The following is a 24,989-nucleotide window of genomic DNA, read 5'->3' on the forward strand; positions in this document are numbered from 1 at the left end:
ACTGGGTTTGGTCCTCAGCACCATGTAAAAATAAATAAATGACACTAAGGTAATGTGTCCATCTACAACTAAAAATATTTAAAAAATTTTTTTTTTCAGGTTTTCTCTTTCCCTCTTCTAGAACTTCAGTACACATTAGACTGCTGGTTGTTGTTGCAATTGCTCACTGATTCTCTTTCCTTTTTTATTTTTTTAATCTTTTTTCTCTATGCGTCATTTTGAATTATCTCTATTACTATGTCTTTAAGTGCATTAATCTTTTCTTCTGCTTTGAGTTTCATGCTGTTAATCTCACCCAGGCATTGCATATTTTTCATCTTAAGATACTGCAGGGGTTTGGGGGGTGGGGGTGGGGGTTAGGAGTGGGTTTTCTTGTTTGTTTTATTTTCACAGTGCTGAGTTTTGAACCCCCTAGAACCTTGAACATGCTAGGCAAGTGCTCTGCCACTGAGATAGAACTCCAGCTCAGATGCTGTAATTTTTATTTTTCTTTTAAAGTTGATTTGGGTTATACTTTCCATGTCATTCTTTGTGATGCTTATATTTTTCTCTATGCTCTTGAACATATATAGTATAATTATAATAACTTTAAATGTTTTTATCTACTAATTCTGTCATCTTTTTATTTCTGAGTCTCTATTGGTTGATTGTTTTTTCTCCTCATTAGTATATTTTTCTACTTCCTAACAAGCATTGTGTTTTTGCTTGATTTTTGTACTCTTTAAAATACTTGGGGGCTTGATTCTGGGACATAGTTAAGTTATTTGGAAATAATTTGAACCTCACAAGGCTTGCTTTTAATCTCTTGCTAGGCAGTACAAAATAGATGTTAATGTAAGGCTAATTTGGCCCTACTGCTATTGCAGTATGCCTCCCCGACCCCTTCCCCTCTCTCAAGGATCATTGCTCTGTGCTGCCTGTTGCCCAGTGTTTGAAAATTGTCATTTCATGTATTTTGTGCAGGCTTTTATTTATTTAAGGTAGGTGGGATCTGGTTCCTGTTACTCCACCATGGCTGCAAGCAAGTCTTGAAAGACAATTTGGGGAGGGTCCCCCATGCCCAAAAGCACTTTGAAGATTCTGCTTTATTATCTTACTTTCATTGTTGCTAATTAGACATGATGTTCTGGATCATAATTTGTTTTTAAGATTATTTTTCCTCCTGATAACTCTTAGGACTCTTTTTCTATCCTTGATATTCTGAACTTCATTTGAATATTGCGCAACTTTTTAAAAATTGAGTTCACTCTAGTTCTCACTTGATACTTTTAGCATGCGTACCTTCAATTCTGGGATTGTTTCTCATTTATCATTTCTTAAAATATTGCCTCTCCTTTTTTTCCTCAAGAAAACTCCTATTGGTTTTTAGATTTTAACCTATGTCTCTGCTGTCCTTTTTTTTCCCCCTTTACTTTTGTTTGATCCTTTCTATCTTTTTCTTTCCTTTTACTGTTTTGGAAGGATTCCTAGGCCTGATATCCCAGCTCACTGATCTATTCTTTAGTTTTGTTTACTTGTATATTTAATTCATCCTAATGGGTTTCTTTTTATTTCAAAAATGTGTGTTTTCCTGCCCATTAATTCTAATTAATTTTCTCCTAAAATCCTTGTTTGTGCTTTCATTCCCTAATATTATAGTTGTTATAGTCTTGTTCTTAGTGAGCTATTAGCTGCATTAGCTTGACTTCTTTGGGTTTTGTTAGTTATTTCATAGTGTTGGCACTCCTCAGATGTTTATTGTTCTTGGTAGTGTGTTCATGTTTGGAAATGTCAGTTTGTAACAGTGTACTACTGCTATAACCCGTCTTCTATAATCTTCAGTAAGAGTAGAGAATGGGTGGGGCATAGGAATATTTTGTAATTACAAATAGCTTGATAGATTATTTTCTGGGCTCAAAAGTCTCTTGTTCTTCCTAAGTTTCATCAGTCACCCAGACCATTAGCTTATCTTTTCACTTCAAGCTCTCTCTTACTGCTCCTATGTCAAGTTAACTGGCACTGCTTCCTGACTTATAGAGATGGGTAGTGTCTTGGAGGTAACCCTCTTACTATATACTGTTGTCTGCTGTTAGACCTTCTCATACTCTTAGCTTCCAACATGTCATGGAGCATGCTTTATGCTGTTCACATCTTCTGTTGTAACAGTCTTCCTGACAGGCTTTTGCTTGTATAAGTTTCACACTGATTTTGTGCATTTTCCTTGTCTCTGGATTTCTTTTCATTTTGGTACTACCAGGAGTTTTGCTTTATATGTACTTACTTAGGACTTACTTATGTGTACTTACTTTTAAAAAGAACAACAACCTAGCAACACAAAAAGCAAAAACAAAAACTATACATAGTTATTTTATTCTAGAAATTTGCAGGAAGGGAAGTTGAACTGTTCACTGTGTCATCTTGCAATCAGGAATTAGTATATTTCAGGCAAGGAATATAACTTGGTGGTAGAACACTTGCTTGGCATGCAAGAATTCCTAGGTTCAGTCCCCAGAACTATATAATAAAAAATAAAAGAAGGAAATGTTTCTCCCTTGCCTGGGCAAGATGCTATAGTACAAAGTGAAAGGTACCTCTAGGTGTATTCCTGGTTAACTAGTAATTTACTTTTTTCCTCTCTCTGTCTCTCTCGTCTCTTTCTCTCAATGAACTGTATCTACATACTCCTCCAATGCTACAGCAGTTGCTTTATTTCATTTTATTATTGTGTTCTCATTTTAGCAATGTATTTTGATAATGATCTTTATGTATCAAAATTCATTCTGTTAAACTTCATTGAATTTCTTCATTTTCTTGATGACTAAATCTGTACATAAATCTTTGACTAAGAAAGATATGGCAAAAAGGAAGAATCTCTGCTTTTCATGTACTTGCGTATATGTATTATATTACCTGTTTTGCTGATTTACTAATTTAACAAAACAAATTGTTAAGCAGTTTGGGATTATTAGGGATAATAAAACTTAATAAAAACTTAATATAAAGCTCACTCTAAGTTATCTCTAGATTAATTTACGGTTTAATGTTGCACCAGAATATGCACACTATTATATTAGAGTTCTCTAGAAAAACAGAAGCAATAGATGGTATATTTATGTAAGAGATAATTTATTAGATTAGCTTCCATAATCACAGAAGCTAAAAATTTCCCAATGGCCTTCTGAGAGCTAGGAAAAGTGGTAGTGCGTCTGTTCAGGAAGCCAGAAGCCTCAGAAAAAGAGAGGTTGATAATGCAGTTCCCTCTCTGAGGCACAATCCTGAGAGTGCCCTGGAGAGTTACTAGTGTAAGTTCAAAGCCTCCATGACCCCCTAATTTATCATCCTGTATTCCTACAGAACCATGTTTGATACCAAAATCTGCAACCATCTCAAGCAGTAACCAAGTCTCTGGGACCGTGGCTGCAGCAGCCTCTGAGTGCTTAGGCAGCTGAGCATGGTGAAAAATTTCCTAAGTCCTACTGTGCAAGCATAATGCTCTCATGGCCTCCACACAAAGGAATTTTTTTTCTTTTACACCCTTGAGTCTGAGATGAATATGATCTTGCCAATTCATGAGATGCCTTTAAATCATCTTTTCCATTTCTGGGTAAAGTACTTAGCATTTCTTTAGTGGCTGTAATCTCTTTAACAACTATGCCTTCCTTAGACCCAGTTTTGCTTGGCACTATTCTGGGGCCACACTCCAAGTTTTTCAAATCTTTCTGCTTTACTTTCTGTTCTTTATGATCACGATAAATTTGTCTAAAAGCCATCAGCGATATATACATTATAACCCCTAAATACTGTGTTGCCTTGAAATTTCTTCCACCAGATTAATTAGTCCACCACCTTTAAATTCAGCCTCACAGAAATTCTCCCGGGTTCTTACAGAGTCCTGCTCTGGAACCTTAGTCTTTATTGTCCACAGTCCTATTAGCATTCTAGTTCTTTTGAGCTCCCACTAGAATCACCTATAAAGCTCTGCTTTTACAGTATTCTACAGCTTTTCCAGATTGTATATCTAAACTTTTTCAAAATTCTTCACATAAACTTTGAAAGTCTCCAAAAGCTTCTGAACCACATGGTCATGTTAATCACAGCAACTATTCCACATCTCAGTATCAGTTTTTTTTAAACATTATTTATTAGTTATAGGTGGACACAATATCTTTATCTTATTTTTATGTGGTGCTGAGGGATTGAACCCGGTGCCTCATGCATGGTAGGCGAGCACTCTACCTCTGAGCCACAACCTGAACCCCTCAATTTCTTTTTAGCCAGCCTTTTCCTCATTATTACCAGAAAATCTAACAAGAGCAATGTAGGGGTGGAGTTTATTTTAGCTTAGATTAGCTCTGGACCAAAATGGGCAGAGGGGTATGGTGGAGGAAAGCAGGTCAGGACATGGCAATCAGGAAGCAGAAAGAGAGCTAGTCATGTTTTCTCTTAATCTTATTCTGCTTATTATGTCCATCCAGCAAATGTTTCATTTTGGTAATCATATTTTTTCATTTATTGTATTTTCATTTCTTTTTATTTCTACTTCTTATAGCACTTTATTGAAACTTTTTTCAAGAGTGGTCATGATTGGATTGTTCGCACATTTGTATTCTCGTGTCTTTGAAGTTTTTGTCAGATAATTATATGGGTCATCTAATAAATCTTTTTATCATCTATTTCCATGTAAGTTAAAATTTTTGTGTTTATTCATATGCTGATTAATTTTGAATTTATCCTAAACATTTAGAATATTACATTATTAGAACTCAGGACTTTGTTTAAATTTTAAGGATATTGTTGATTGTATTTACTTTAGCAGACAGTCAAACTATCAGACTCAAGCTACAAGTTTCTGTTTTCTTTCTGTGGGCTGTGTCTCCAGTTACACTTCTTTATCTCATCGCCTAGTACTACTCTTCAGATCTGTCCCATGTGTGTGCCACCCAGTGTGATTGCTTTGAGATCTAGGTAGCTCAGTGCTCAAAGTCTGTGATATGCCCAATAGGATTAGATCCATTCACATACAGATTATAGGTAAGCCCAGAACTTTAGTATAGGATATGTGGTTATTTTCCTGGGCTCCTTCCAGTCTTTCCTCTCCTTTATCGTTTCGCATTTCCTGGGGCTCAACTTTCACTCTCCTAGCTTTAAACCCCACAGTCTATATCATCACCTCTAGAAGCAAGCAGCAGGAGAATAGAGAGAGAAGCCATGGGTTTTGGCTCTGCCTTTTGGGAGCATCCATGTTACAAAAGACAAAGATGCTCTTCCTCAGAATTTTGGTTCTTATGATCTTCTGTTGCAGCAGTTCTCACAACAGTTAGGTTTCCTGGGTGCTGGAGCACAAGAGAAAGGAAAAAAGGAAAGGAGAAGAGAGAAAAAATGGAGATTTCCTCCCTTCTTCCTTCGTTTTAGGCATTCCCTTCCCCACTCCTTGAGCCAGAACTAAAGAATTTCTCTTGTATCTCTGCCATCTCCAGAGTACTCAGTTTCAAGTTGTCAGCCAAGTTCAGTTCAGACTATGGGATAGCATCAATTTTAGAAAATGGGGTACTCACTACATGGTAGGTGGTACTTTTTAGTTCTGCTCTTCTCTAGTGTAACCACTTTTTACTTTTTTAGATTCCTCAAAAGTTCTAGGTTTTAGAGTTTTACTTAGTGAAAGAGAAAGTTGACACATGCTTATTCTACATTACCTATACCAGAATTTTCTCACATCTCTTTTAACATTTTTAAAACTAAATTCATTTTATTGTCTTCAAACTTGCTGTCTTTTTTGTATTGCCTTTCTCACTGTGGAGCATCACCAACAAAGATGGTTTTATTTTGAGGTGTAGATAGTTTTGAGTCCCAGTAGGAAATTAAACCCACCTTTTATTACCTTCTGTCAGTATTCAACCCAACACACACACACACACACACACACACACACACACACACACACACACACAAAATCCATGATAAAATCCCCTTAGATCCTTTTAATGCATCTCTTATTAAAGCTGCAAAAATGATCTTTCTAAAATGAAATCAAACACATTTATCATCTTTTAAAAGCTATTCAGTGGTTCTTTATTGCTTAAAGGATAAATTAAAAACTTTTCAGGTGCAGAAAGCTTCATCTTTTGGTTCTCTTACCTCTCTTGATTTTCCTCTCTTGCCTTTTTTATCCCTCAAACTTGAGTAGTACCTATTTGCAGTTGACAGTGCCATGTTTCTCTTGTTCTTACCTGAAATACCATTGCTCTTCTTAGAGTTTGTGGCACTTCTGTGTTGCTTTGTTGGCTTGGGTATTACTGCACGAGATGTGGGACAGAGAGGCAACAAAGTAAATCTACTATTAGTACCATTGAATTTCTAATGCAATGGAGGAAATGACAATCTCTTGTAGAAACAATTATTAATATGTATAGTGTGCTCTATAGTTTACAAAACGTCTTTTTGTTTCACTTATCTTCATAGCACCTTCATAATACAGATGTTATATTATTACCATAAGAAAAGAATTGATCTTATTAAATAAGGTGTCTTGCCCATCTGTGTTGTACAGGCATTAGTATCACACATTAGGTCTTAAGGATACAATAGTAAGACATACCCTTTAGGTCTTGAGGCGTTAGGTCTTGAGGATACAACAGTAAGACATACCCTTTCTTAGAGTGTATTGGCTCTTAGCTGGGAAGAAGAGGATGGAGAGTTTCAGAATCCATTTTGAAAACAAATTCAGAAGTTTGTAGGAATAGTGACATAGTGTTCTTCAACTCTCTGTCATATCTACAAGATCCTCCTTGATCATTGATACTAGAAAGAGATCAGTTACAATAAATCCAGCTAAAATATAGCTCTACATTTTATAGAACAAGTTGGGGTATTTAATTGAGATTTTACCTTGAAAATGCAGTTTAATTATTTTATCAGAATTTAGGTTATGTTTGTTTTAATTCTGAAAATTAGTAATCTGAAGAAGATTTCAATTTTTCTGATAGCATTATATAATAAGTTCTATCTATTTTTATCAAATTAAAGATGAAAACTAGGAATGTTGCTCAGTGGTAGAGCACTTGCCTAGCATGTGTGAGACTCTGAGTTCCATCTCCTGCACCATTAAAAAAAAAAAAAAATTAAAGAGGAAACAGATGTAGGGCACATTATATTTTACAAATAACTAAAAAAATTGCTAATCTAGCTGATAAATTGCTTTTTATCACTCAACCTTTTTATTTTATACTTGATGAAATGCCTGTTTATTTTACAAATAACTGAAAAAGGAAAAAGTTTCTAATTTCGCTGATATAGTGCTCTTTATTACTCAACTTTTTTATTTTATACTTGATAAAATGCCTGTTTTGGATTTATTTTTTTATTATATAATTATTGTGCATCTATAAAAAGGAAACTATGAATTAAGTCAATTGATAATTGTATTCATTCCTAAATATGCTTCACATTCATAATTTGATTTTTCAGTCTTTTTTAAATCAGGGTCACATGGTGTTCATGTATTCTCACATAATATTATCCTCTCCAAGCACATAGAGATGATAATATTTTCTAATAGAGTGCTCCTGTTTTTTGTCTCTGGGATTTTTCTCTCAAGGAGTCAACCCTAACCTGAAAGTTGTAATGTTAGCACTTTCTTGCTTTTATCTGAAGGTATTAATGAAGGTTTTAATAACTACCAGGTCTGTGTTTCTTCTTGAAATAACCCATAAGTGATTTATCAATTGAAACTTTAAGGGACTGCATACAGTCTTGTACACACACACACACACACACACACACACACACACACCCCAAAACTGATACATTACTCAGGCAGTAACATTTATGTTTTTAAGTGCTGCCTGGTCAACAGTGACTGTCTGATACCTTTGACTATAAAGATTCCACTCCCATTTCAGAGATGTTAAAATGTAAAAAAAAAAAAAGTTTGTATTAGGACAATGAAATATGGTACATTTTTTACTTTATGCTTTATTTTTACTATATTATAAAAGAGCTATATTATAAAAGTGCCAGTTTTCCAAAGATCATTTCTTACTGTCTTGATACTCCCACAATTCTGAAGCACAAACCTCAGAATTCTTTGCAATTTTCTTTTACTTGGTTATTACTTTATGTAACTCTGTCATTTTTATAGGTGAATTTGAATGGTTTCCAATATCAATGTTATTGTTTCATTAAATTCTTCATTTTTGGCAAGATTTTCAATTTTGTTAATCAGCGGATTTATTTTTGATTTTTTGTTTGTGCACTACTGGGGATCATTCCAGGGGCCTAGCGCATGCTAGGCAAGCACTCTACCACTGAACTACATTCTAGCCCAATCAGTGGATTTGAGTTAGATATGCATTATATTATCAGATATTTACAATCTTCAACACCCAGGGAAAGATTAACCAACAGAGATCTTGATATGAAGAGTATGAATAGAAGCTGGTGTTGAGAATTGGAGGGATATGAAGGGACTAATTTTATAGTGATCGATCCTCTAAGGCATGTTTATAGTAGTCATTCATGCATGTTTTTGGGCCATGGTAACTGTTGCTTCTCAGTTCAACATTATAACTGCTGAACTCTTCATGGAGTAGCTGCATATCTCTAGCGCAGTACTAAAACGGATATTTATGATAATGGCCTAACTCCTTAAGAAGAAATATTAACATCATTGATTTAAGGCCACATAGATTAAATATTTTTCCATTGATAAATATAAATATCCATAATTTGTTTCAATAATTTGGAATTATGCATGAAATTGTATTTGTTTATTTTTATAATTACTCATAAAAATCTCTGCTGATGAAAAGATACAGTCTTAAAAGAGATTATAAGAGATTCAGGTGTTAAATCTAATATTTTCTGGTACTTTTAATATCATATTATGAATAATCCTAAACAGTTAAGACTAATTTTTTAATATATATTTTTAGTTGTAAATAGACACAATACCTTTATTTTATTTATTATTTTTATGTGGTTCTGAGGATCAAACCCAGTGCCTCACACATGCTATAATCCCAGCCCAAGACGAAGTTTTTTGAGTCTTAAGGATTAACTCTGGAACAGAAAACTGCCATAAATTATTTGATCAATACATTTTATTAATCTCTTTGGGAAACCACAATGAATTATAACTTAATTTCTATGGAAAATAAAGCCTCTGACCTATGAATAAGCATTTGGAACAACAGGGATTTTTAGGTTACATTTTAAAGAAGTCATGGTTTTTAAAAATAATTTTATATGCTTTTATGTGGGTTCAAACTTTTTCCTGCACAGGCAGCTGAAATGCATATTAGTAAAGTTCTGACAAAGAATACGTCAAGTCAACTGTTTTTGGTGGTAATTGTGCTGGTGGTGGTTTTTTTGTGGTTTTATGGGGTTTGTTTATTTTGCTATGACATAATAAATGTTAATTAATATTACTGAGAGTCTAATCCTGATACCAATTATCTGTGGTAGAGTTTTTTTAATGCATTTTTAAATGTGTTCTGATTATATATGACAATAGAATGCATTTTGACACATCATGCATAAATGAAGTATAGCTTCTCATTTGTCTGGTTGTATATGATGTAGAGTTACACAGATCATATAATCATATATACACAAAGAGTAATGTACATTTTACTATCATGCCTACCCCTAAATCCCTGCATTCACTCCCCTCTATTTAGTCCAAAATATGTCTATTCTTAACCCCACCCCCTTATTGTGAATTAGCATCTGCATGTCAGAGAAACCATTAGGACTTTGGTTCTTTGGTATTGGCTTATTTTGCTTAGCATAATATTCTCCAGTTTCATTCATTTACCAGCAAATCCTATAATTTAATTCTTCTTTAAGGCTGAGTAATATTCCATTATACACACACACACACACACCCCACTGTTTCTTTATTCATTCATCTGTTGAAGGACACCTAGATTGGTTCCATAGTTTAGATATTGTGACGTGAGTAGCTGTAAACATTGATGTGGCTGTATCACTATAGTGTGCTGATTTTAAGTCCTTTGGGTAAATCTAGGAGTGGGATGACTGGATTAATGATTCCATTCCAAGTTTTCTAAGACTCTCCATATTGTTTTCCATGGTGGTTATATCAATTTGCAGTCCCTGTGGTGGAGATTTTTACTCCAGCATTATAGGTTGATGACCCAGAACCATTAGTACTTTGCCCAGGGTCATATAATATGCCCAAGAAGTAGTCAGTGTCTGACTTTTAAGATTATGCTTTAAACTATTTTACTGTTATTTATTCCTTTTAAATTTTTATATTAATATTTTCCTTAATTTAGATAAAACTTGTAGATATGATGATATTATAGAGGCAGGATAAGCAAATATTTTCTTTAAAATATAACATAGTAAATATCTTGGGCTTTATAGTTCATATGGTGCCCTATGCAACTACTCACTCTTACCATAATAGTGAAAAACTAACAAATGGGTGTAGCTATGTTCTAGAAAATCTTTATTTTGGAAATTAGACAGCAGGCTAGAATTGACCTGTTGACTATAGGTTGCTAGTCCTTGTTACAAAGTATCTTACATAGTAAATTAATTCTTCAACATTGCTGTTATTTTTCTAAATCTTTAAAAATATTTTTAATCCTTGTAAAATAACATTTGTTACATAGAAAAGAATATATGTAATATATGTGTAAATTAGGACGTTGGAACACTATAGTATTCCCTAGAGTTGGAACAAAATAGCCCTGGATTTTATATACTCTTCTCTGCCTCAAGGATTGGCAGATGTGCTTATGGAAAGTGCTAGATAGTAAATATTCATGGTTTTGCTGGATCATAAGTTCTCTGTTATAGCTATTGAATTTTGTATTACAGCACAATACAGAATAACAAAGACAAAGTATTAGTGAATGAACATGTATGTGTTCCAATAATGCTTTATCTATGTACACTGAAATTAAAATTTCACATAATTTGCATGTGTCTAAAATATTCTTCTTTTATTTTTTTTTTCCACCATTCTTACTTTATGGGCTATAGAAAAAGAAGTGGTAAACTGAACTGGATTTTGGCCCATAGGCTATGGTTTGCCAATTGCTTCCTAACTTGCTCCTTTGCCTCTGTTGAATCATTATTCTGAATTTTGGATTTAGCATTCCTTTGGATTTCTTAAACACTTTTTTTCACACATGTACATGTGCCTAAGCAATATATTGTTCAGTTTTACTTATTTTAGGGCATTATAAATATTGTAAATATTTATAATATTTATATTATATAATATTTATATAAATATTACAAATAATGTAAATTGAGCCCTTTTTTTCATTAAGCATTTTTCTAAGATTCATACATGTAATCAAGTATAGCTGTATAATATTCCATTGTGTGACTACATCACAATTATTAATTCTCCTTACAATATTTATTGAAGTTGATCATAGTTCTGCTTTGAATATTCCTATAGATGTCTTCTGCTGTGTGTAAGAGTTTTTCTTGGATAGCTGGGGTTTTTTTTGTTTGCTTGTGTTTTTGTTTTTGTGGAATAACTTAGCAGAAGAACCTCTGAATTTTACCAAAAAATCATGAAGCAGTATTATTTCTCTTGAAAATTGTTACTTTCTTATGAACTATCTTAAATCATACTGTATTTATTTATCACTAATAGAAATTTACTTATATTAATGACCTTATTAAAAACTTAAAATGTTAAACAGTTTATATGCATTATCTTTGTATTCGTCTGCTAGGGATGCTATAACCAAATACAACAAACTAAATGGCTTAAACAATTGAAATTTACTATCTCACAGTCTGAAGGCAAGAAGACTAAGATCAGTGTGTCAATTGGGTTGTTTACTTTTGAACGCTGTGAGGAAGAATATGCTCTATCCCTCTTTCCTACTTTCTGGTAGTTGCTGGCTATCTTTGGCTTTCCTTGGTGTCTAGAATCATTATTCTGGACCTTTGACCTCATCTTCCCATGGTGTTCTCTCTATGTGTGAGTCTATCTCCAAATTTTCCCTTTAGCACACTAGTCATATTACATTAGAGTCCATCCTGTTACCCCCAATATTAAATTGGTAAAAATTTTATCTCCAAATAAGATCAATATGAAGTACCAGGTATTAGATTTCAACATATAAATTTGTAGAGGGACACAGTTCAACTCATAAAAATCTCTTTCAGTCTTTACAACAATCCATATAACTCTGTTGAACTTTGATGTACTGTTTATACCATAGAGTATTTTGCAGTATCAAAATCTTAGCTATCAAAAAGCACTTTCTTCCCAGTTCCAGAACAGCTGGCATAGATTCACTTTTCCATTCACTTCCCCTTTAAATACAATTAAATAACTTAGCAGTTATTTAGCATAAAATGATAATTTAATTCTAAATGCTGTCAAGAAGGTGAATTAGCTAGGGACTGAGGACTTGAGGAATAACATTAAATTTCTCTGAATTTTTTTTTTCATCTTCTTATACCCAATACTGGTAGAGTCTATCCAAGATTTAAAGACAGACAGAAATAAAGACAAAGAAAAAGAAACAAGAAAAGCCTGCTTCCACTCATCATTCATCACTTACGTTTTAGGAAAATAGAATTCCAACGGAAATGGGCGTCTCCATCACCTACTACACACCAGACCCCTGGTGAGTGGTTCAAGCTGGAGGCAGCAGTAAAAGTCTCAAGTGGTCCCAACTCCACTTCACAACTGGGCATTGACATTTAACTTAAAGACCAGCGTAATCCACAACCAGTGACAAAGCCCTGGGCCATCCCATCTCAACAAGTATAATGCTAACAACCGATTCCATTTACCTCTGGTAGCAATGAGTATAAAGCTGCCTGTCTCCATATGTTCCATCTAGTTAGATAAGGAGAACAGACCCAGAGGCATTTGCCTCCACTTTCAGGAAGTCTCCCAGCAACAGCATATGGCCTGGGAAAGCAAATTCCATCCTTATCAGAAAGTATCAAGAGGGATTGAGCAAGAGCTCCAGCTACCACTGTAACTCAAGCCCAGAAAAAATAGTCCAGAACCTGAATGCTATCTCTAGAGCAGGCTACTTTCTGTTAAAATAGAAGATATAAATAAGGTAGAGTCTTCTAACATAATAACCATATTAAAGATACAATTTTAAAAAAGCATTTGTCACACAAGGATAAGGCAAAATAGTTTGAGTGAGAAAAGCATTCATTGGACCAAGATGAATCAGATGTTGAAATTTTCTGTCAAGGATCTTAAAGCTACTGTCATAAAACTGCTGTAATAATCGATTACAGATCCTCTTGATGAAAAAAGAAAGCTTAGCAAAGAAATAGAAGTTATAAAGAAGAACCAACTGGGAATTATAGAACTGAAAAGTACAATAACCAAAATTTTAAATTCACAAGATAGTAGTATAGTGGAAATGATAGAAGATAGAATCAGTGAACGTGAAGACAGATTGATTAAATTTATTTCATCTGGACAACAGAGGGAAAAATAACAGAAAAAAAATCATAGTTTCAAGAAGTTATAGGATAATACAAAAGATTTAGTGTTTGTTTTACTGGAACTGAAAAGCCAAGAAAAAGTGTGACTGAAAAATGTATTTGAAGAAGTAATAGCTGAAAACTTTCCATGTTTGGTGAAAGATAGAAATCTACAGATTCAAAGAGCTAGGTGAACCTACAATAAGATAAACTCAAAGAAATCCATAACCAAAAAATAATAATAACTTTCAAAAACTAAAGTTGTGAAAGTCAGAGACAAAGAAAACTAACCTTTAAAATGCCAGAAAGGGTAGTGGGAATGTAGCTCAAAGATAGAGCACTTGCCTAGCATGCACTAGGCCCTGGGATCAATCCCTAGTACTGTGAAAAATAAAATAAAAGTAGCCAGAGAGAAAGGACACCAAATTGAGAGCATATTTTTCATCTGAAGCCAAGGATATCAGAAAGAAGTGAGACAACATATTTCAAGTGCTGAAAGAAAACTACTGTCCATCTCAAATTCTATATCTGATTAAAATATCCCTTAAGAATAAAGTGGAGATAAAGGCATTCTCAAATGAAGAAAACTAGAAGAATTTTCTGATAACAGAACAAAATAAAGGCATTAAGAACACATAAGGAGACATTATATAATAATAAAAGAGTCAGTACACTAAAAAGTTACTGCAATCCTAAATGTATATACTCCAAATACCTGGAGCTTCAAAGTATATAAAGCAGAAATAAACAAATCCATAATTACAGTTGGAAACTCACACCCTACTATCAACAATTTCTAGAACTATTGAACAGAAAATCAGCAAGGATGTAAAATAGCTGAATCCTACCAATTACCACCAAGCTCTAAACTTACAGAATATTTCTCCCAACAAAAGCAGAATAATCATTTTTTGAAGCACTCATTTAAAAATCCCTGAGATAGACAGAAAGCTGAATTATTAACCTTAACAGATTTAGAAGAATCGATATTATACAGAGTTTATTTTTTGAACATAATGGAATCAAACAGAGGACAGGAAAATCTTTAGTCTCTAGAAAATTAATGCACTTCTAAATAAATATACACAGAATTGCATGAAAAAATACAACGTCTGATTTTGTGGAATATAGCTAAAGCACTGCTGAGAGGGAAATTTATAGCACTAAACATTTGCAGTATAAAGGAAGAATGTCTCAAATTAATAATCTAAGTCCCTCCCTCAAGATAGTAAAGAAAGAAAGAGCAAATAAACCAAAGCAAGCAGAATGAAGTTAATTAAGTTTAGAAATCAATAAAATTGAAGAGTGGAGTGAATACTATTGACAAGTTTATTGAAACAAAAAACTGGTTCTTAGAAAAATAGGAGTAAAAATGATAAATTTCTAGCAAGATTAACAAAGATGAAAAAAAGACAAACAAACAAATGACCAGTATTGGAGGTAAAACAAATGATGTCACCACAGATCTTATAGCAATTAAAAGGATAATAAAAACCAACTTTATAAATTCAATAATTTAGAACAAATTAAGAACAAATATGACCAATTTTTCAAAGGCCATAAACTATCAAAAAATAGATAATAACTCTATAACTATTTTTAAAACTTAATTTGTGATTTTAAAGCTCTTGAAAAAGAAATTCTCAGGCCTTCATGTTTTCACTGGAGTGGAATGTTTTACTAAACATTCAAAGAACAACACCAATCAATGTAGTTATAAGTTGTCTTTCAAAAAATAGTAGTGTAGTGAATCATTCTCAGCTGTGGAAAGAGACGTACCCCAAAAAACAAACAAACAGATAAAGACAAACAGACTCACCCAAACAAACAAACAAACATGAAAATGGAAGCTATATAGATCACTATTTCTCATGAACTTAGATGAAAAAATCCAAACAAAATTTTAGTAAGTTGAATCCCTCTACAACCAAGTAGAATTTAGTCAGGATATTACAAGTTTATTTCAGTATTAGAAAAATCAGTGTGATCCAGTGTATCCACAGGCTGAAGAAGAAAAAAATCATATATCAATTGATAAAGGAAATCTTTTGACAAAATTCACCTATTCATGATCAAAGTTCTTACAGTAGAAATAGAAACATCCTCAATCTCATAATAAGCATTTACAAAAAAACCTAAATATAACATCATACTTGCAAGTAGAAGATGAATGCTTTCCCTCCACAGTCACAGAAAAGGGAATGATGTATGCTCTCACCACTCTTATTTGTCATAATACTATAGGTTCTAGTTCCTGCAATAAGGCAAGGAAAAGAAAAACATAGATTTGAAAAGAAGAAATAAAATCAATGCTATTTAGTAACGAGTATCTACATAGAAAATTCCAAGAATTCTATTAAAATTCAAGAAATAAAAAGAATTAATTATAGTTATAAGATAAAAAATCTATTGAATTTGTTTACTGACAGTGAGTGGAAACTGATTTTTAAAATGCAATCCTACTTATAGCTACTTCAGACAAAATTAAGAAAAAAGAAAATCTAACAAGATATCTGCAAGATTTGTGACATTAAAATCACAATTTAAAAAAAATTCTTCTAGTTGTTGATAGACATTTATTTATTTTTATATGATGCTGAGGATTGAACCCAGTGCCTCCCACATGCTAGGCAAGCGCTCTACCACTGAGCCACAACCCCAGACGCTAAGAATCACAAAATTTGGAAAGTCCTACTGTGTTTATGAGTTAGAAGACTTCACACAGTAAAAATGGTAGTTTTTCTTAAATTTCTCTGGAACTTCAATGTAATTACTCTTAAAATTCCAGAAGTTCTCAATAGATATAGACAAGCTTGTTCTAAAATTCATATGATAACCAGGTACTATGGAGCATGCCTACAACCAAAGCAACTCTGGAGGGTGAGGCAGGAGATGTACAACTTGATAAGACCCTGTCTTAAAAAATAAGAAAGGGTTGGGGATGCGCTCAGTGGTTAAGTGCCCCTGGGTTCAATCATCAGTACCCCTCAAATAAATAAAATTTATATAAAATTAATTTAATTTGGCCTTAAAATGGACAAAAATTGTGATGAAAAAAGAGGAATGATCCTAATGTTAAGGCTGACTTCTAGCTATAGTAATCAATATAATGTAGTACTAGTGAAAGCATAGGTATGTAGATCAGTGGAACAGCTTAGCGCATATCCACACAAATATGCCTGATTTGCTCTTCATAAAGAAAAGCACTTCAGTGGAAGAAGGGCAGTCTTTCCAATATTATTGCTGAAGGAGTTGGACATCCATTGCTAAAAGAAGAAGAACCTTGAGCTAAACTTCACACCTTATAAAATAGCTCAAGACTGATAATCAGGTTTCTTTTTAATACTTTTTAGTTGTCAATGGACCTTTATTTTATTATATATGGTGCTGAGAATTGAATCCAGTGCCTCACACATGCTAGGCAAGTGCTCTACCAGTACCCCTCAAATACATAAAATTCATATAAAATTAATTTTAGTCCTAAAATGGACAAAAACAATTATGTTTTAAAAAAGGAATGATCCTAATGTTAAGATTGATTTCTAGCTATAGTAATCAACATAATCTAGTACTAGTGAAAGCATAGGTATGTAGATCAGTGAGCCATAACCCCAGCTCTCAATCAGGTTTTAATATAAAACATAAAACTTCTTAAAAAAAAGGGACAGAAGATAATTTTAGGGCCATTGACCAAGCAGTTTTTGAACTTGATATAAAGAACATGAACTGAAAAAGGAGCACTTTTTTTTTAATTTCAAAGTTACTCAGATTCTTCTATTTCTCAAATACTGAGAAAGATAAAGTCCATAGTAATACTCAGCTCACTTCCAAGAACGCTGTAGATACTTCCATATCTTTTTAGTTCACCTCATATCATTACCTACTACTGCCTATTTTTTATTTCCCTTTGCCTCCCCAACTCTGACCTATATCCCCAAAGCTCAAATAACTGTTAAGCTGATTCCAGGACCTTCTTGAATGTGGGGTGGACTGGGTGAGTTGAAAGTGTTTTCTCAAGAGGAAAAAGGCAGAACATGCTCATACAGTAATTTTTTTTTTTTTTTTTTTTTTTTTTTTGCTCTTTATTGTCCTTGAAGTACATGCTGTTACTATGCCCAGACTTAGCAAGTTTAAGTAATTTTGCGTAAGGTTGCCATTGGCAAAAACATGAATGGGATAGACTTCATAGTCTGTAGACCATGTTCTTTTTTTTTTTTTTTTTTTTTTAGACCATGTTCTTAACTGTCATAGTATACTATGCTAATGAGTACTGCTGTGAGAGGTCTGCATAAACATTGGTATGTAGGTCAGGGGAGGCAACTTGATTCACTACAGAAAGCTTTGGCAAAACTTTTCAGGGGGATATTTGATTTGAGTTTTGCAAGATGAGTAGAGTTAATCATTTTAAGATGACCAGTGAGATTATATGTATGTATGCATGTATGTGTGTACACACACACACACACACACACACACGGTTTTTGACTAGAATGTAGGATTTATGATTGAGTAGGGACAGTGATGAATCTGCCATTCAACAGATGGATTAAAGTCTGAAAATAATGGGAACCATTGAAAGACTTATGTGAGACCTGGTGTGAAAAATAATTATAGAAAGGTAACTCCAAATATCTTTTAAGAATAGATTGGAGATGGGAGACTAGAAGTAAGATGTTAAGTTAGGAAAATTTTTTATAAATTCAGGAGACAAAAGAAGAAAACCTGAGCTAAGACAGAAATTAAAGGTATAAATTATGAGGATTAGGAGATCGGATTGGAAATGTGGCAGTCATTTGTATATTGTTGGTACGAAAGAGGAAAAGATAACTCCTATCTTGCTGATTCATGTGGCTTAGCATAAGCTAGGAATAAAAAAATATAGTAAAAAAAGAAAAGTGGATTAAAAAGTCAGGTTTGTAAATTGTTTGAGGTATCTTTGCTACATAAAAGTGGAATGTCCAGATGACAGTTTAGTAAACTCCAAGTTCTATAATTCAGAAGAAAAAGCACTATGAAATTTTGTTTTGATGGTGGTATTTTGAGACAGGGCCTTCTGTATTCCCCAGAGGCCTCATCCTGACCGAGCCTCTTGAGTAGCTGGGTGGGAGATTGATTTAGTTTTGGGAATCAGCAACATATGTTAAAATCTGGGGATGAGAAGAGAAGGACCAGAGAATGAAACTCAAGAAAACAGTGACATTTAGCAAGGAGCCAAGAAAGAAAAAACAAAAAAATGCCTGTGAAAATCAGCAAAGATAGAGGAACCTAGGAGAGATTGCTGTTATAAATACTGAAAGATAGACTTTTTCTTAAAAACATGTGAATTACAGAATATTTATTAAGTAGAATATTGTGAATAGTGTTTAGTAATTTAAGAGTAATTTTTATAAGAAGTATTAATTGAATATGGAAAAAGAATATAACATTAATAAAAATAGTAAAATCCTAGTTTTTGTTAAAATACATATACATTCATACATATGAATAAAAGGAAATTTAGAATGTCTTTAAATTACAGGTTCTCAGATATTAGAATTATAAATGATTCACAATTCCTTATTTTATAAATTTTCTACAGTGAATATATATTGTTATAAGAGAAAAGTATTATATACTCAATTTAATGGATTCAGTCAAAACAGTTTTTCAGTGGAAATAAGTGCAAAAATGTCTCAACAGACTCCATTTAAATCACTTCTGAGTGATTGGTGACCTTAAAATTTTTTCAGAATCATGGATCGGAAACTAGATTTCAGGGGGTTAAATCAAACAGCCATCAGGAAAAGGGAGATGTATAAGCATAGAAAAGTACAACAAGCTGATGAGAAGTAGGACTAAGAATTTGGGGGGAGAATCTTGAAGCACACTTGCATGCTAAAAAAAAAAAAGAGTAAATAATTTGACAATCTGATAGTTTTACTGAAGAATATTAGTAATTTCTAAAAAGATAATTTCACATTAGTGGTAAATTATAGCCAAAAGTAAGTAAGCTTGTGCCTGGGTATGATAATTTCCAGAATAGTAACAGGACATGACTGAGACCAAAAAGTTTCATTTTACCAGATTTCATTACTAATCATGATTCAGAATTTCATTTTTTAATATACAACACATTTGTTGAATTCAAGAACAGTAAGCTCAAATATTTGTGCATGTGTGAGAAATTGATTCACAGACATAAAGAAATGAATTGGGTCTTTTTTAGAGGAAAAAATCGATTTGGTGTTTACCTAACTCTAAAGCAGTTCCAAAACCCTCTTAAGTGAGTAATAAAAACAACTGGTCTCTGTTTTGAATAATTATATTTGAGACTTAATTGCTTTTTTCACTTCTCATTAAATATATTTGCTAAATTGATATAGGAAAATGCCACAATTTTTATTAGAGTTTAGCAGCTAGAAATGGTCAGTATTTGCCCAAAGGAAATTAAGTGGCACATGGCTAATCATAGGTAAGATGATGGCATAGCCTTAGTCATTCTTTAAACTTAGTACATTAAATGATAAACAGGGAATCCTGCAAAACCTGGCAGCTATGTATGGAGGCAGGTCCAGCTCTTCAAGAGGAGGGAAGCCAAGAAACAAAGAGGAAGAGGTATGCTTCCCGCATGTTCGCTACCTCCATCACACAGCCATTTTTTGAGTTTATTGCCTCCTTTTCTTGCATGGTTTAAATTCTTAACAATTGTTTAAAGATTTTGTAAGTTTATAGGGACCTGTTACTATAATTTAACTTCATGCTGTGTCATAATTTTGCCTCATAACTGTTATTCAGTCTTGTAAGCTTAATTTTTTTCTTTTGATCAAATTAAAAATTTGTAATTATATTTCTTTCTTTTCAGAAATAAATTGCTCTAAATTAAACTCTTGAAAGCTAATATTACATTTCTGTTAACCAGATTTCAGAACTTTTATTTCTTATATTCAGATTAACACTTTCCCTTGAATTATAAATTTTTTAGCAGTAAAAATGTTAATAGTTTTTCTTTTACATGAATATGTTGTGTGTTTTTCTTCTTTGTAGGTTTATCTGGCAAGACTGAGGCAAATAAGACTACAGAATTTCAATGAGCGCCAGCAGATTAAAGCCAGACTTCGTGGTGAAAAGGTAGTTTGAGACTTTATACAAAGTAATCGAGGATGGGAACATAACTCAGTGGTAGCACACTTACCTACCATGCTTGAGGCCTTGAGTTCAAATCCTAGCACTGCCATAAAAAAAATAAATAAAAAGTAACTGAATGATATTATTAATCATTAGATTAGATTAAAATTAGTTTAATATTAGAAATGCTATGCCAATAACAACAACAACAACAAAAAGATGAATACAGTGAACATAAAAGTTGTTCCGGGCTGGGGATATAGCTCTGTTGGTAGAATGCTTGCCTTGCACATACAAGGCCCTTGGTTCAATCCCCAGCAACACACACACACACACACACACACACACACACACACAGTTGTTCAGGGAATAAAGTAAGTCTTATTTATATGATTTTAAATTGATAAGAACATTTTTTTTTTTTTTTGCAGAGGAATTCTGAGAGAACAGAATTATCCACTATCCTTCCAAGGATTAAAGTACATTTTATATCATTCTGTTTTTAACATTTTGTTCAGTTGTCTACAGGATTGATAGTTGTGAGAATTCATTTTCAGCTTTGGGAGAAAATTAACAGCGTTGAATGATTTCCCATTTTTAAATGTCAGTATTCATGTTATCTGTCATGGAGCTCTGCACTGAACTTGATGGTTTTGTCCTAAGTGGTATGCTTATCTACTTATTTTGTAGAAAGAAACAGATAATTCCAAAGGACAAGAAGGAAGTGAGGAAGCTGATTTGAGGCGCAAAAAAATTGAATCACTTAAGGTATAGACTAGAAATAATGTTGCACTTTCTATAGAAAATTGAAATAGAAAGTTATGTTCCTATGTTTTTCATAGTTAGAACACATTATTCATTTGCTTTAATTTTTCTTTCCACTTCATCTTTTACTAATTGGTTTTTGAAATACAGTGTTTTTCTGTGTATAACATATTTATGAATAACAGTTGATCACAGTCATGGCATAAATATGTAAAAGTATGACACAAGTAATCCTAAAAAGAAAAAACAGTAACCTTAAAAATGAAATACACAGTTATCCATTTCTCTGAAGATAAATGAAATTTTATATAATAAATATTTTTACATTTTAATTTCCATTCAAATGTACTTGCATTTATTTTAATTCAGTAAATATTTAGTGAGCTTGTATGACAGGCCTGCTGTATGTCAAGCCTGATTCAAGGTATTGGGGATATAGAGTGAGCTTACATGCACATTTCTTTGTGGCTAATAAGTCAGTATCTTTTTAGACTTGCATGGAAAGGAAACCACATGTCCTCTTTCTGATAACTAATTTTGTCTTTATTTTCAGGCCCAAGCAAATGCACGTGCTGCTGTACTAAAAGAACAACTAGAGAGAAAGAGAAAGGAAGCATATGAAAGAGAAAAGAAAGTGTGGGAAGAGCATGTAAGATTTATTTATTTATTTATGATTTTTTTTTCTTTAATTTTTATTGTTGGTTGTTCAAAACATTACATAGTTCTTGACAAATCATATTTCACACTTTGATTCAAGTGGGTTATGGACTCCCATTTTTACCCCATATACAGATTGCAGCATCACATCGGTTACACATCCACTGTTTTACATATTGCTATACTAGTGTCTGTTGTATTCTGCTGCCTTTCCTATCCTCTACTATCCCCCATCTCCTCCCCTCCAATCTTCTCTCTCTACCCCATCTACTGTAATTCATTTCTCCCCCTTGTTTTTTTTTTCCCCTTTCCCCTCACTTCCTCTTGTATGTAATTTTGTATAACCATGAGGGTCTCCTTCCATTTCCATGCAATTTCCCTTCTCTTTCCTTTTCCCTCCCACCTCTCACCCCTGTTTAATGTTAATCTTCTTCTCATGCTCTTCCTCCCAACTCTGTTCTTAGTTACTCTCCTTATATCAAAGAAAATATTTAGCATTTATTTTTTAGGGATTGGCTAGCTTCACTTAGCATAATCTGTTCTAATGCCATCCATTTCCCTGCAAATTCTATGATTTTGTCATTTTTTTAATGCAGAGTAATACTCCATTGTGTATAACTGCCACATTTTTTTTATCCATTCGTCTATTGAACGGCATCTAGGTTGGTTCCACAGTCTGAGCATGTAAGATTTAACTCATATTCTTAATCCTGCTTATTTTATTGTTCTTCTGTTTGCTACTGTGTTGGAAATCAGTATTATAAAATTTTTTAATTCCTTTTTTTCTATTTTTTTTAATTCTAATTCTTATCTGTTTTTTTTCTCTCTTTCAGATTTAAGGATAATCTTTTAGGAAGTTTTTTTAGGATTTGATTTGAGGTGACAACTTTATTTAATTTTTTATTTACATATTTCCAAATAGTAAAGTCCCATCATCATGTAATGATGACACCTTCTTTCTGCCACTTATTTAGAATGCTACTTTAAAATTTGTTAGATTCTCATATACACTAGAAAATTAACCCATAGTATATGTGCAGCAAGGTATTTTGGGGGGGCTTTCTCTTCTACTTTTTTTACTCTATTTGCTTGTTCTATCAGAATCTTATTGTATTAGAGACTCAGAATATGTGTTTTGGCCTTGTCTTTTTTGGTGGGCTTTTTTTTCTTCCACATATTTATTGGTACATTATAGTTGTACATGTTGAGATTTATTGTTACTTATTCATACACTCATGCAATAATACATCAATATAATTTGGTCAGTATCACTCCCTAGCACTTTTCTCTTCCCTCTGGTCCCTTTCTTTTCCTCTTTCCTCTCTCGCTTTCATAGTTGAGAGAAAACTTATAACCCTTGACCTTTTGAGTTTGGCTTATTTTGTAACAGTCTCTAGTACCATCCATTTTTCTACAAATGACATGATTTCATTTTTCTTTATGGCTAAATAAAATTGTCTTGTGTGTATATACCACTTTTCTTTATCTACAGTTTAGCCATTGTGAATTATGCCACTCGAAACATGAATATACATATGTGTATCCCTATAGTATGATGACTTTAAATTTTTAGGATAAATACAGAGGAGTGATATGGCTGGGTCATGTGGTGGTTCCATATCTAGTTGTTTGAAGAACCTCCATACTGATTTCCATAGTGGTTGTGCTCATTTGCAATCCCACTAGAAGTGTTAAAGTGTTCCTTGTCCTCCATATCCTCTCCAGTATTTATTATTATTTTTATTCTTGATGATTGCCATTCTGACTGGTATAAGATGGAATCTCAGGGTAGTTTTGATTTGCATTTCCCTATTTGCTAATGATATTGAGCATTTTTTCATATATTTGTTGGCCATTTTTATTTCTTCTTTTGAGAAGTGACTGTTTAATTCATTTGCCCACTTATTAATTGGGTTATTTGGGTATTTGATGTTAAGTTTTTTGAGTTCTTTATATATTCTAGATATTAATTTTGTGTCCGAAGAATAGCTAGCAAAGATTTTCTCCCATTCTGTAGATTTTGTCTTTAAGTTCCTAATTGTTTTATTTTCAGTGTAGAATCTTTTTTAACTTGGTCCCATCTCATTTATTAACTCTTGACATTATTTCCTAAGCTTTAGTTGTCCTTTTTAGAAAGTTATTGCCGGTGACTATATGCTACAGTGTTGACTTTATGTTTTCTTCTAGGAGTAGCATAGTTTCTGTTCTAAATCCTACATCTTTGATCCATTTTGAATTGAACTTTTTGTGGGGTGAGAGATAGGGTTTAGTTTCATTCTTCTACATGTGGATAATCAGTTGCCCCAGTACCATTTGTTAAAAGGCTGTGTTTTCTCTTGTGTTTTTGGTACTTTTGTCAAGGATCAGATAACTGTAGATGTGTGGGTTTGTCTCTGAGTCTTCTCAGAATATGTTTTAATTTTTATATATTTTAAGATAAATTTTATTCCTTTTTGGAATTTTTGTTGGTATTACTTTTAACATGATAAGTACTGGTATGTTGACAATAGTTTATCCAGAAACACATTAAATTTGTACCCTTATTCATTGTTTCTTTTATATCAACACAATTTTGGTCATTTTATACATATCTGTTGTATGTCTTACAAAGATTATTTCTAAATATTTTATAATTACATGTCATAAAATCTTTTTTTTAAGTTATAGATGGACACAATACCTTTGTTTTATTTATTTATTTTCATAAGGTGCTGAAGATGAAACCCAGTGTCTCACATGTGCTAGGCAAGTGCTCTAGCACTGAGCCACAACCCTAGTCCCTCCATGCCTCGTTTTTAAAGTTTTTTTTTTTCCTCCCCTAAGAGAATAGTACTAATATTTGGAGAAATTTTAGGGTTTTGCTTATCTTTTATGCTGTGATTCTTCCTTTTCTACCAATTTTCAGTTGATTTTCTGAGTCTTTATTTAGCATGCAGCTATCTCATTGGCAAATGGTCATGTTAGACATCAGATAACAGTTCTTCCAACTTATTATTTATAGTATGTTAGGTTCATTATAATCATCATGT

General features: G+C 33.0%; 1 protein-coding gene across 8 annotated transcripts in view; it reads left to right on the forward strand.

The window, feature by feature from the left end:
* Nek1 (NIMA related kinase 1) overlaps nucleotides 1-24,989 on the forward strand; it is a 167,925-nt gene that overhangs the window by 67,157 nt on the left and 75,779 nt on the right. For 5 of the 8 annotated variants that reach the window (XM_071610527.1, XM_071610529.1, XM_071610532.1 and 2 more), the window contains 4 exons: nucleotides 19,945-20,028; nucleotides 20,458-20,541; nucleotides 21,229-21,306; nucleotides 21,857-21,952. In XM_071610527.1, coding sequence (XP_071466628.1) covers nucleotides 19,945-20,028; nucleotides 20,458-20,541; nucleotides 21,229-21,306; nucleotides 21,857-21,952 — 342 coding nt within the window. The remainder of the gene's footprint in view (nucleotides 1-19,944; nucleotides 20,029-20,457; nucleotides 20,542-21,228; nucleotides 21,307-21,856; nucleotides 21,953-24,989) is intronic. The other 3 variants (XM_071610530.1, XM_071610534.1, XM_071610533.1) reach the window with 1 other exon arrangement.

The sequence above is a fragment of the Marmota flaviventris genome, chromosome 3 (assembly GCF_047511675.1).
Source record: "Marmota flaviventris isolate mMarFla1 chromosome 3, mMarFla1.hap1, whole genome shotgun sequence".
NCBI classification, from domain to species: Eukaryota; Metazoa; Chordata; class Mammalia; order Rodentia; family Sciuridae; genus Marmota; species Marmota flaviventris.